Source organism: Leptosomus discolor, chromosome 1, assembly GCF_034619465.1.
Source record: "Leptosomus discolor isolate bLepDis1 chromosome 1, bLepDis1.hap2, whole genome shotgun sequence".
Taxonomy (NCBI): domain Eukaryota; kingdom Metazoa; phylum Chordata; class Aves; order Leptosomiformes; family Leptosomidae; genus Leptosomus; species Leptosomus discolor.
In genome coordinates, this window is record NC_141391.1 from 38,095,561 (window position 1) to 38,109,414 (window position 13,854).

Consider the following 13,854-nt stretch of genomic DNA (forward strand, 5'->3'; position numbering starts at 1 on the left):
CTGAGATAATTTGGACTATGAATGCTGATATCAATGCAACTTGACTAACAACAGCTGTTTATTGTATACAGATCAGATTTGTATCATGAGACTAAAAATGTATTTTCACTTGCATATAAAGTGTGTTTCCTATTGCCCATATTTGGAGCAAAAGCTGGCGTGCAACATCTTGTAGGTCTCCAAAATGTAAAAGTTACCATGCAGACTGTCCACGTACCGAGCCAGAAGGATTTTAGCTGAAAAAGGATGCTAACCATACTTAAAGTGCTGGATCTAATCAAATACCTCACGATTGGCTGAGCAACCTACATTTTGTTAACACCATGAACATAAGCTGTATTTCTGTATAAACACTGCTTAGGCTGTATTTACTGCAGTGATTCGACCCCAGCATTTAGGAAAAAAAAATAGCAGCTGTACCAAATTAGCAGGTGGAAGAATTAGTTACATTTAAGCAGGACATGGAAGTTAGGAAAGTGGGCCTGTCATAACTAACAGCAAAAGGAGTTCACGGCTGAACCATTAGCTGAAGTCACGGGGGAAAAAAATATCTTAGAAGAATTCACAAAAAAGCCCTCCTTTTTCAAGGAAAGCGATAGCACAGTACAGTGGCTTTGCCATGGTAAACACTTCATGATGCACTGAAAAAGAAACAAAGCACTAAAGTTCCTTCAGCCACCACCGACTTCCATTCCTTGGCTTTTCCTTTCTCATTCTTGGGACACAGGGACTTACCGGACTAGACATGAAGTGCGTTGGTCTGGATGCAACCTAACATATCGACTCAACAGCTGCACCAAACCATGTGGATTTGGTGTTACTGGCACTAGCTCTGGGATTCCTCTACTTTGGTTTAGCACAACACACAGTGATGCCTGGAACAAGTAAAGCATATAAATCCACTCAGGCAAAACCCTCTCACATTGAAGTTGTGGAGACAACAGATTTGATGCCCTTGAAACAAGAATAAGAACCACATCATATCCCGTTTCTCCAGCTGTATAAAGCGCCATCTACACCAATACAGACAGAAACGGTAAGATATTTGCCACTGTTCCCATCCCAAATCCCTGTGCAAAGCTCTGGGGTGTCACTCAGCGAGAAAAGCGGCAATGGCGGCTGTGAGCCCGGAGGCTGCTCTCTATGGCAGCGGACAGGGGCAGCCTCAGAGCCGGGGGAACTCGAGGGGGAGCCCAGAGATCCCGCAGCTCTTGCGGGCACAGCTACTACCCACTGTTACTCTTACCTGTGGGCACAAATGATGCTGCAAGTCACAGCCTGGGTAGAATCAAGGAAGATTACAATGCCCTGGAGTCAAAAGTGAAAAATTCTGGTGCACAAGTTATCTTTTCCTCCATCTCACCAGTTGGGGAAAAGGAGGCAGACAGGAATAGACAAATAATGCACATCAGCTCCTGGTTTTGTGGCTGGTGCCATTGTGAGGGGTTTGGTTTTTATGACAACGGGACATTCTTTGACCATATCCTGTTAATAAGGGATGGAATCCACCTGTCTGAAAGAGGCAAGAGTATCTTTGGTAACAGGCCAGCCAGCTTGGTGAGGTGGACTTTAAACTGAAAGACTCAGGGGTGGAGGTCCAAAGTGGCAATGCTCCTGCCATTGTATCCAACTGGGGAATAAGCCGAGTCATGCAGAGCAGCAGCAAGGGTTCCTTAGCTGCCTCCCCTGATGAGTACCAGAAGGTCAACGGCCCCAAGGGCATGTATGGCTATGGTGGATCCTCACACACCCCTCCAGGGAAACCTGCTGTAGGTGAACCTGCTTTAACAGGGGGGTTGGACCAGATGATCTCCAGCACTCCCTTTCTACTACCATTCTGAGATTCTGTAACATGCAAGTCAACAGTGTGTGGGAACAAATCACAGCCCCAGGTGGAGGAAACAGACCTGTCCTCTTCAATAAGAGTACCTGGTACAGCTGCTTTGGGCACAGAATTTAATGGGTGGACTTGATGATCTTAAAGGTCTTTTCCAACCCAAATAATTCTATAATTTTATAGAGCAAGAACCTCCATTGAAAAAAAAAAAAAAAAAAAAAAAAAAGTCTGATGATAACCAAAGACCATAAAAACATTTATTGCAAATGGCACTCAGAAAGAAGGATCCATGAAACCTACACTCTGCTATAGGCTTCAGTTCTTCACATGTATTTCATGCCACAAAGTAAAAACCTGAAAACCTTTCTCTTGAGAAAGAGTCTTAACATCACCATCACCTGGATGCTAAGATTCTAGCAACAGATGCAGCAACTGTGCACAGCCAGCTTTGTCCTGTTACCACGTTACTTTTTAGATCAAACAACTGAGGTCTTAGAATGTGTGTCAAGGCTAGGGCTGTCAACGACATATAAACCATCACATACTGTTTTGGGCTGAGGAACTTCAAGAATGTGGTGAGATTTACTGGCCTGAAGTTTCCTGATTTCCCATGAAATATCCCTAAAAAATAAATACAGACTAGACCGCCTGATCTTCCCATACTAAGGAACTTTTATTGCTATAGAAGGACTAGTAGCTCTGATAAATTCATCTTAAATAAAACAATCTCTAGACAGTCCAGTCCTGCACTAGTCATCTACCTTCCTAAAGGTGCTAGAGCATTACACTAACAAGGTACATCATTTAAAGTAGACAATAAGAAAAAATATCTCATTTAAATTACCATATTTATAATGTCTTCTTTTCTCAGTATTCAGTTATAAGTACATATGGGCAATTTTTACTGATATCTCTACATGCATGGAGCAGTGAGAGTCAAAGAATCAAATTTACGAATTCTAAAACAACCAAAACGTCTGAGGACAAATATTAGCACTGGAGTCAGTCCCCACCATGCAAAAACTAAGTCCTTTTTCTAACTGACTGGTACACAACTCCTTGCACTTCTCTAAAACAACCAGCAATTATCCCTATAAGTAAAAAAATGGACACTAATTGGGTTCACGTGCAACATTTTTGTTATTAACTATTACATAGCACCCATAGCATCACAACATGAATTCTGCACTGAAGTCAAGTATGAGCAAGGCTAATCAGTTAAGGAATTCTTTTTAGACAGTTCTAGAAAAGAAAAAACATCCACATCAAACTTCTCCAAAAAATTTTCTGCAGAATCTTTCCATCTCCACTAACAGCCATACCTTTACCAAAAAGAAATGCTCTTCTGTGTACAGAAGACACACCTCAAGTACATGTGAATATCTTTCATGGCAGCTTATAAATAATGAGATAGTGCCCTTTAAAAATGTTTGTGTCTATGAGAAACAAAAGTTAGTCAAAATAATGTAACATGCATGTATCACTTTTTCTCTCCAATAGGAAATAATGTAAATGTAAAGTCATTTTTGGTGTACTTCAGAGAAATTTACTTACAGACTTTGAAGCAGTGCTAATATATTGCATCACCATTTCCTTTTTGGTATTAAAATCCTTTTCTCTCAACGGCATCTTCTTGTCTTCATTTAAATTCATATCTTCCTAAAATGGGAGGGAAAAGAAAATGTAGTTTTAAACGTCACCCAGCAACACAATTGTTTCACTATGGGAGACTGATTTAAAAAAATAAAGACACAAAAATGTGAAATTGGGCACCTGAAAGCTGTTATAGCAACAACTTTTCATAAGTTAGATGTTACTCTAAAAGCAAAGGCTTTAAGAAACAATTCAGGCATACACATATATGAGCACGTACAGCACTACTATGGTCACCCAACCTTAGCAAGAATTACTGCAGTTATTTTCAGCTGAGACTCACGAGGTGAATCCCCACCAGCTCTGGCAGGAGTAATGCTACAAAATCAGTGGGAAGTCATCTTGATATCAAAGCTATTTCACCCAGCCAGAAATAAAACAGCAAGCAAACTCATAACCACAGAATTTTAAGATAAAAACCCTAAAGACTAAAATTTTATAGTACATTGAAACTTGGAGGTTCTTTGCCTGTCGCTAGTTTTCATATCGAATAGGATAGATTCAAGCACAGTTCCTAGAAACATTTAGAGTTTTGTATAAATCCAAGCTGTGAGAAGACATTGCAGAAAACGCTTCACCCCTTAAGTTGAACTTCTTCAAAGTACAATTAGGGCAATTTTGTATAGATTCTGGATTCCACCACCCCACCCCCCGCAAATGTTACCATTCCCTTTCCTTAAGGACTAGAAAAAGTTCCTCACTTCAGTCCAGCATGCACTTAAATTATTACTTAGTATTAGATTAGTATTTTTATTATTTTATACTATATAGTATATTTATAATATCAGATTTGTATATTTGATACTATATATATACACTATATTATTGATATTTTTAGTATCAAATAAGTACAGGCGGCATGTTGTAAAAAGTTCTTTCATTCAAGCAAGTATTAATAGCCTTTTGCCTCCTTGGCAGCTAGCTTGCATATTGGTGTTACTTTCTACATCCGAAAGTAAATGAAAACCAACTTCATCTAAACAAGCCAGAATAAAGGAGGCCACATATACTTCAATCTTTTTTCATAGTTCTGTCCTTCAAAATACCGCATTGCTTTGATCAAAAAATTCATAGAGAAACTACTCGCTTATGGCCAAACCAAAATTCTAAGAGTGCATAAGGACACACATATTACTGAATATTTTGCAAGTTGCCTTAGGCTAAATCAAATATCAGGGACATTGTCTTGAAAGGGCACGCTGCATTTTGTAGCTTTTCTTGGATGAAAGCAAAACAAGAAACTACTATGATTTACTTAAGGATGGGAAACCCAGTGCAATCCAAAAATGCTGCACAGACTCAAATTCTACACCAAAATTTAAAAAATAAATAAAAATAAACCAGGCTTAAATACACATACATTAAAAACACTGTTGGGATCATATATTATATCCAAAAAGATAATTTTCTTCCAAAACATAAGAGTGGAAATTTTTTTTGTCTGTATATACCATTTGAAAAAAAAGTGAAAGATAATTAAAGTTACCTGTCTTTATCAAAGCTTACAAAAGTCACCGCAGTTTTTTTAAGATAAGAAAGAACACCTAATCAACCACAAAAAGTAGTGTCTTTAGAATTTCAAAATCAAAAAACTTAATCATCTGCTCAAAGGACAGGCACATGAAGGCTGTTAAGCATGCTGTTAAATGGTCAGGTGGAAACCTAAGAATTTAAACCAGTTCCACAACAAATCAATCTAAATATTTTAATTTACTGGTCAAGCATTTAGCAGTTAATTACATAACTAGCCAGGACTTTTACAATTCACCAGTGAATTGTAACATTGATACATCAGTTTGGACATAAAGATTTGGGGATTGCCAAAAGGCATTTAAAATAAGAACAGACAAGGAAGTTCGTTTCAATTTATTTTAAATATTTTTTTCAATAACAAATTCTTTCAAAGCCAGAAAAATGCTACTAAATTATCAACAATTGCTCAAAATTCTTTATGTCTTACCTAAGACAATTCCTTAGCTTTAAAATGGAGGGAGGAAGCAATCAAAATCAAGTTAGATTGCCATAAATACTACAATGTTAGCATTCCCTCCAGACCTTCATTTGTTATCTTACCTTGATACAGGTATTTCTCGTTTTACGTAACATTTCAGTTTAATTAATTACCTTCTATTAAATGCACAACAACATATTTATGACTATTCTTATTACCAGGCAACACATCTGTTGAGATACACACCTGACAACCCATACTATAAATTACTAAAATCAAGTCCAGCTTGACATTACCAGATAAATCTGTTTTTTTTCTGTAAGTTCCAATAAATGTCTTTGGAATGCTGTGCCTTAGGATTCCTTTCCACAGGGATACAAGTGTATAGCAATACTGTCTTCAAATGAAAATACACTTTACATGTATATTTAATAAGGGTAGCTGTATTTTACTTAATACTTAAATTGTATTTTTAAAACCTACATAAACATAAATGTAAGAACACTGAAACAAAAGTATTCCATTTTAAGTTTCATAAAAATACATAGCTTGGCCTTTCTCAGTGTTTTCTGAGAGTTATCACATTTTCAGTACCTTGCCTGCAATATACCACAGGGGATTTTTTCATAACATTGAAATGCATGTATATCCTACCTAAGGAAGGAAAACAAACAAACAAAGCTTTTCACATTACCCTGTAGCTACTGCAAAGTTCATTTTGTTTAAAGCAGTTTTGCACGTCTTTCAGACTTCCTCCTTTAAGTTTTCTGAAAAATAACTTCTGAATTTAAATAACAAAGAGAAAACAAAGGGCTTATTTTTCCCGAAAAAAAATTTCTAACCTCGAATCACATTTTTAAAAAAATAATGGGGGGGTGGGGGGGGGAGGTGGGGAGTAAGAAACCTATCAGTACAAACTATATTCCATAATCCTAGCTGTAACAGCAGGTTTATTTATAGGAAATATTCTGTCATGTGTGCAGTAAAAAGTAATCTCTTTGTTGTTGTTAACAAATGAAACATCATTAAAGCAATTGATTTAGACAGATTAGAAGTATTCAGAGGTACAAGGGACACATCAGATGTGGCTTGGTTTACAAAATGCATCACTCATTTCTTCTTAAATCACTAAAAGTTACTGTACAGGTGAGCAATACCTCTTTGGAAAATAACAATAAGTAATTTCACATGGATATTTTCCCAATAGCACTAACAGAAATGAAAGGAGCTAAATGACAATTAATTATTAGCTTTAACTATCTAGTTTTATGGGTCCTTTCATAATTTTTGCCATCAAAACCACACTGGGCGCCACTGCATAAAAGATTGGGGGAGGGGCACAGCATGCATCCAGGAGAACCCAAAGTATAATCTAATGCATTCAGAGAAACTTCAGAATTTAGAAACTGCTCCCTTCAGTACTAACAAATTGACTATTTTTATTTTGTGCAAAATTAGCTCTAAAAGCCTGGCTACAACATTCAAATTGTTCACCATTCCACCCCCTTAATTTGTCAGTCACTTAATTTGATCAGAACAGCAAACTAGAGGCTACAATATATAATTAGCTATGTAATCTACTGTGACTAAACTAGCTTTATTCCAGTCCATTCAAGTGTGGATAATCTGAAGGATCCTTTCTGTATTACATGTTACAGCTAAAATAACACTGATAAAAGTAGTTTATCAAAGACAGTTTAAGTACTTTGTTATTCAATGAAACTAGAAAAGCATTCAAATTATCCAGGATGCCATCATTATTTTAACACATTTTTGCAAAGTAATTATACAATTGGAATTATCTGCTTCAGGATCCATGTATGTAGGCATTTCTGTTTATCTAGACACACAGCAGTAGGTTTTTGAGGATTTATTGAAAGTTTCCATTTTTTAAGGCATAGTCTATCCTATACCAGAATCTCTGTTAATATCCTCTTGTGCTCTTTGAGTTGCAGTCAACTTTCTTCTGTCATCACCCTTCCATGTTTAGTTTTCAATTGCCCAAAATGTCATCATCATCGAGACAAAAAACCTCAACCTACTGAGGTAGCAGCAAAGCCACATGATCTTTCCAGCAGCTGACTGCTTTTTTGTAGCACAGTAACAATGACAGCTAAGGAAGGAAGCAAATTTGCAACTCCATGTACAGACAAATGCTGCTTTGGAGGCAAGAATCTTAAATCTTCTTTGTGCAAGAGTGACATGGAATACAAGTTCAGAACAAAACCCTGCTGTGACATTCAAAGGCATACAATCCCTTTGCAAAAGTTTCAGGTCGTCTTGAAAGCAAGCAGGATTCCCTGTTTCTTGTTCTTCCTCAAAATCTGTTGCATAACCTCGCTTCTAATAATCTGAAACTTTTAGTTTCCATTGTAAACACATTTGGAACAAAATCTTGTCAAAACCATTCAAAGACTTCATCCTCTGAGAAAACCCCTAAAAAACACGTAAATACCACAATGATGACATTAATAATTCAGGTAAAGACCAGAACACGTGCACAAAAGAGGCCCCACCTGTCACTTAGTCATGTGTCATCCTTTAAGTAAAAGAAATCAGCGTAAGACTCTTACCATCATTTTTTCAAACAGTGCTATGATTTCTCTTTCCGACAGGGGTTTTGGAGCAAAGTCCTCGGCATCCACAGGTGTGGATGGCCAGTCTGTAGAATGTGACTGCTTCATGTGCGGCAGAGGAGGTCTTTCCTTTTTACTTCCTGGAATTCTTATACTGGCAAATCTATCCAACTGAAAATAGAAAAGGTATAACATATCACATACTGTTTCCATTCTATGTAACCCTAATTACGATGGGTGTTCTTGGAAGCTAAACATCCTTAATTTTCTGTGGTAACTTGCCTGTTATTTAACTGTCTTATTTTAAAGGGTTTTTCTAAAAGTACATATAACGGTCAGTTGACTTAGCACTTAAGTTAACAGACCAGAATTCCATTACATTATGGAGAAATCATGCAGAACATAAGAATTTTACAGAAAGTTGGGACGAAAAGATATCTGCAAAACCAATTTATGAAGAGCTCTTCCCAACCATTGCATGTAGAATATGAAAAGGAGGCTTATTTACCAAAAGCATAGTATTAAAATGTTTTTTCTTACTCTGAAACAGCTGTACTCCCGACATTGTAATAGAATATACAGACATGCAAAGAAACTACTTTTTTTTAAAAAGACAAGTTAGCATAACTAAGACACTGTCTTATTCGTTTTTATTTGCATTACGTTATCCAAAACTTAGTGACTTCCTGTGCTCCAATTATTTAGAAATTCATTTAGGAGAAGCATAAAAACCATCAGCTCCTTTATGAAAGTTAAGTAGGATACACTCATGGATTCATGAATAATCCTTAGGACTTAGCACCAACACGAGACAATCACTCTGACTTGACCCTTTCAAAAGCCAAAAAAACTTTTTTGGAATAGTGGTTTGGGTTGTGGGGGTTTTTTTACTGGTTACATATTTATAAACTTTTCCATAAAGACTTACTAAGTAAAATTTTCATCATTTTCATTGTTAGAGCTTGTGCATTTTAATGTATATAGGCAAGGACCAACAGAAACTAAACCAGCTGACATACTCAATGAGATGCACTAAATCTTAACGATCTTTGTAGCAGCCTTTTGAACAGATGTGAACAGCAGCATCACACTTGTCAGTGCAGGAGCAAGTTGCGGTATCATTTGATGCATAAGAGATTTTGGACGAGATTCCAACCATATCAAGAGACTTACATCTTTGAAATGCTATGTAAAAATATTCTGAGGGTTCAATATATCTTGAAGATAAGTATCTTGAGATACCACTTAATAAGTACATCCAAGTTACCGAACTAAACTACAAGTAAAGTTATTATAGCATCTGTGGAATTAAGACCAGAGAGAGCAAAGAAAATTAGTAGCAAAAATTGGATACAAGTGTTCCACTCTAGTCAGAGCAAGAATCAACTATTAAACATCCACAGAGAGAGGTTTAGAGGTAAAACAAAAAGACTTTAATTCTTCCTGTTCAAAATTGAAAAGGAACAGTTTTTGGAACTTCGAAATAGATTGTAAGCCACTCACATACAGATGGTGGTAGAACATGCAAAGTAGAAAATTAATATAGCATAAACATAAAAGAGCTCAGCATAAATGATGGGGCCCTTCAGTGCCACATCAAACCAGCAGGCAAAGAGGAAAGCACACTCTACAGGAATAATTACATAGGCAAGACCCAGGAAGAAAGAGAACGCAAAAAAAGCGAAAGGGAGGGTAGCATCATTGGAAATATAGAATCGTCAGTGCCAAAAACCATCTTATGTCTTGACCAGACAGCAATTTCCCTTCCTGTCTTTAAAATCAGAAGTCTATGGAAGCATGAGGGGACAAACCCAGACTGCAAACTGCAATGACTAGACAGAAATCTTAAAAAAAAATAGTATTATATGAGATTTTTCTTCTCAAACAACGACTTTCACAGAGCACTAATGAAAGGCAGTACACCTGCTCCAAAGAATGAGTTAGCCAGCAGTTTCTCCGTGCCCTACTGTTCGCTATCAAGTGTGCAACCTAAGAAAAAAATTATTATATTTGAAGATTCTTCGTACGCAGACTTGAAGCAGGGGTACAGGGAAGACACTTTGTCTGAAATAACAGATTTTGGACCATGGTTCAGTCAGCAGAGAATTCACTACATCAGGTTCAGAGAGGTGCGGCCTACACTCCTTATCCCATCTCTCCTGAAAAATCTCGGCCGCTTCCTTACAATCCATGTTCCCCAAGTGTGCCCTCTTCCTTCCCCTGCTCCAGCAGCAACAGCAGTTCTGGCCAGGCAGAACCACCCCACAGAATAGCCCATGCAGTCCTGGAGCTACTCGTGCTCCATTAGGAAGAGGCAGCACCAATTCAGGGACGAGAGCCCATTCATCCTTGAAAAGCGATATTTCATTTCCTTTCCCGTGTTCTCGTTTTTAGTTCACACTTTGGTTTTAAGGTCCTCTTCAATGTTATGCTGTATCGTGGATTAGTGGATGTTTTGCAGCATTACAAATTAGGCCATAACATTCACATTCCCCACATCCACCAAAACCTATACCACTTGTCCTAGAGGAGGGAAGTACGCTCTTGGAATATATTTGATCAGGCAGAACATGTAAGGCAAAGTGAGATACTAGGATTATATAGGTTTATAAGCATATTTAAACATGTGTCAAACAAATTACTTTAAATAATTTAAAACAATGCAGTCCAAAAAATAAGATTTCCATGTATTAAAAAAAGAAATTCACAAGACCTGAACAGCAGTACAGTGTGGGTATTCTACATACACTCCTCTTTTGAATTATACATTGATAGTGCTTCAAAAAAGTTAGTACCTCTCAATATTCCATACAGGCGAATAATTTCATGGTCCACAGAAAGCACTATACAGAAAGAATAGAAATTTCATTGCTTGGTTGTAATGAAATCTACCACTGATGCTGCTGGCGATCCAAGTGCATAGAGGAGGAAATGGCAAAAATATAGTTCAATAATCTTCCGTGTTACACCAAAAACATTTTAAATCAGGCTAACCAATGGGGAATAGTTCAAGTTAGCTTTGATACAAAGTGTCACTACAATTTAAAGCAGGTTTGACCTTCTATCTTTTCTGAAGAAGTCTGCCCTCTTTTTGTATTTATTTTACCAATAAATACATACAGACCCATTCGAAAATTACTGACCTTTCTGAAAGGGATAAACTTTTCCCTTAAGGTCTTTGTAGGGCCAACATTCAACCTAACCAAAGAATAAGCAGTGTTTCGTATGGTCTTGATACTGAGGTCTCCTGAAATGCTCCAAGCTAGTACGTGTCTTGATGCACTGATGGAAGACACAGTAGCTTATCCAGAGTTAAGAGTTCAAAGGCAATAAGGAGTGAGAAGAAAATAAGAGTGCAATTAACTACTTCTGGGCACTCAAAGGAGAAAGCTAGAATTTTAAAACACTATACAAAAACATAACAGGGAATCTCTAACCAGCTCACTGATTCAAACAACAATCTATTCCTACCATCACAGCACAGCATTATGGAAAACGAGGAAAACTATTTCAGAAACATATTCTAAAAAGAAACAATAGTAAAACAATTAAATACTGAGTACAAAAGTACCACAGAAATATTCATTAAAAACTATTTTCTTCTAAATTGTTAATAATATGAACTGCCCGTGTAGCCACAATACAGGCCACACAGTGCTCTTAATTTTAAAAAATATATGATACTGAAAGGAGGAGTGAAAGTAACTAAACAGAAAAGTCAACTCCGGAAAGGAAAAAACATTGAAGGTAGGAAGAGTTTCCTATCCAAAGGTAAGCATAATTCTAGAAGTAATGGAGATACACCACTGTTTTGTTAGCAAAAACTAACCAAGACAGTCCTAAGTCTTTTCTGGTCAAAAGGCAGGGGTTTTGGTCTGGTTGGGTTTAGGTTTTTAGGTTCTCTTTTAAGGTGGGAGAGGAGGAGGAGGGAAAAGATAAACAAAAATTAACTAGGACAGTAGAAAAGCTATTAAAGATATAATTTGCACAGTTCTCATTCCTAAGACTAGATCCCCCAACATGAAAGGCATGAGGAGTCTTTTCTCATTGACTTAATTTAAAGCAATGAGTTGTTCGCATATATTTTAGCTTTTATGTCTTCATGCTTCCCACCACCAGAGACAGGAACATCTACAAAGCTGTGTACTTTATTCTGCCAGTTCACATTCTCCACAAGACAAAAACAGCAAGACAACTGAAACAAAATCTTAACATCAGAACTGAAACACGGTGAAAAGTAAACCATGGTCAACACATGAAGATGAGTTACCATGAAAAAAAACATTTACTGAAGAGTCTGAAGATTCTCAGAGAGCCTTGGCAGAAACTCTATTATGGCCCCCTTGCACTGTACTAGAGTTTAAAAAGCTCTTGAAGTAGTGTTTCTTCCACTGCTCTGCTCCATCACAAAGCTCTGTGAAGCTACAGCTTCAGAAGTACAGCAGCCAAACCCTACTGACAGCAGCAGTGTATGAGATGCAAAGCAAGTTACTGTCTGTACACAGTAACAGTGCTGACAGCATCTGTGCAGGGAAAAGTTGTCTTAATCATCACTTGGCAGACAAGATATGTGAGTGAATGATGAAGTTCTGACATGACTTTAAATAAAAAAGATTGTGCACACAGTGCCAAAAAAATCCGAGCTGCACTTTTTTATTACAAGCAGTACAAGAAAATGTGATCACTTATTTCAAAGGTGGTATCATCAGAGTAATATTCAAATCCCATAGAGATTTAATTTCTAATGCATATTTTTAAACACAGCCACATTAAAGAAATCACATGAAAGAAAGCAACTGACATAGGTAGGACATGTCAAGTGTTTTCTTCAATGCCTGTTATCCGCATGAAGGACAAGAGGAAAGGAGATGCTTGCAGTGGTATCAAGACTAAAGGAAATGACTGTCTCTTAAGGCTGTGCACTAAAAAGTCCACCTGCAGACAAACAGAAGGGCACAGAAAGACAACGGTGGTGAGGTAACACAAATAATACCTTCAGCTGTCTCTTCCCAAACTCATCACAGGAACTATTCGCCTGAAGGCTTATCTCCACAAGCCCAGATGAACACAGAGGCACAATAGCACGTGGAAGAAATCCAAATTATTGACTCAGAGGAAGGGACATGCTGTCTAGATTCCTCCCAAGGGTACCCCAGCAAAGCCTCTGCCCTACGGGCCATGTCTGGCACCCACCCTATGAGTCAGCACGATCATCTCTCCAGAGCACCTCTCAGACTGAGGGGTGTTACTGCCTAGGGGTATAAGACACAGTACGGGATGAAGAGGAAAAACATTTTGGGATTGTGCAAGATTTATTTTGCCATGTTTAAGAGAAGAACCAAAGGCAGGGTAAAGGATAGATCTCAGTGATTTGGAGAGGAACAACATGGGAGAATTATAGCATAAAGAGATAAACAGGGCCAGTTCTGTATAAACAGTTTGCTAGTTGGTACACCTGTCTGGCCATGCCCTGTACCCAACCAGCATAGTCTGTCGTGCCTTATCAAATTCTACTTCCAACTTTCTTCCTGGGTGAGACGCCTTGCTTTGTGTGCATGTGTATTTGCAGGCCCGTGTGTCAGCAACAGGGTCAGACCATGAGCCAAAGGGACCATAGCCCAGCAACTGGAGAGACCAGAGTGAGTGAACTCAGGTACCAGCAACTTCAGTAGGACTTCAGTTGTGTCCATGGTGCCAGCAACTGGAACGAGTGAGGGAGGTGAGTGAACTATCACTAGCAACTATCAAGCTGGACCAGTCAGTGAGAAAGGAAAGTGTCCTGGGAGCAGGGGAACGTGCATCTGTAAGGGCCAGACAACAGGAAGAATTGGCTAGAA

At 37.9% G+C, this 13,854-nt stretch overlaps 1 protein-coding gene across 2 annotated transcripts in view; it reads right to left on the reverse strand.

Annotated features, from left to right (window-relative positions):
* Positions 1-13,854, reverse strand: part of DIAPH3 (diaphanous related formin 3) — a 272,276-nt gene that overhangs the window by 231,561 nt on the left and 26,861 nt on the right. For both annotated transcript variants that reach the window (XM_086481984.1, XM_086481982.1), the window contains 2 exons: positions 8,015-8,188; positions 3,392-3,496 (listed from right to left, as the gene is read on the reverse strand). In XM_086481984.1, coding sequence (XP_086338110.1) covers positions 3,392-3,496; positions 8,015-8,188 — 279 coding nt within the window. The remainder of the gene's footprint in view (positions 1-3,391; positions 3,497-8,014; positions 8,189-13,854) is intronic.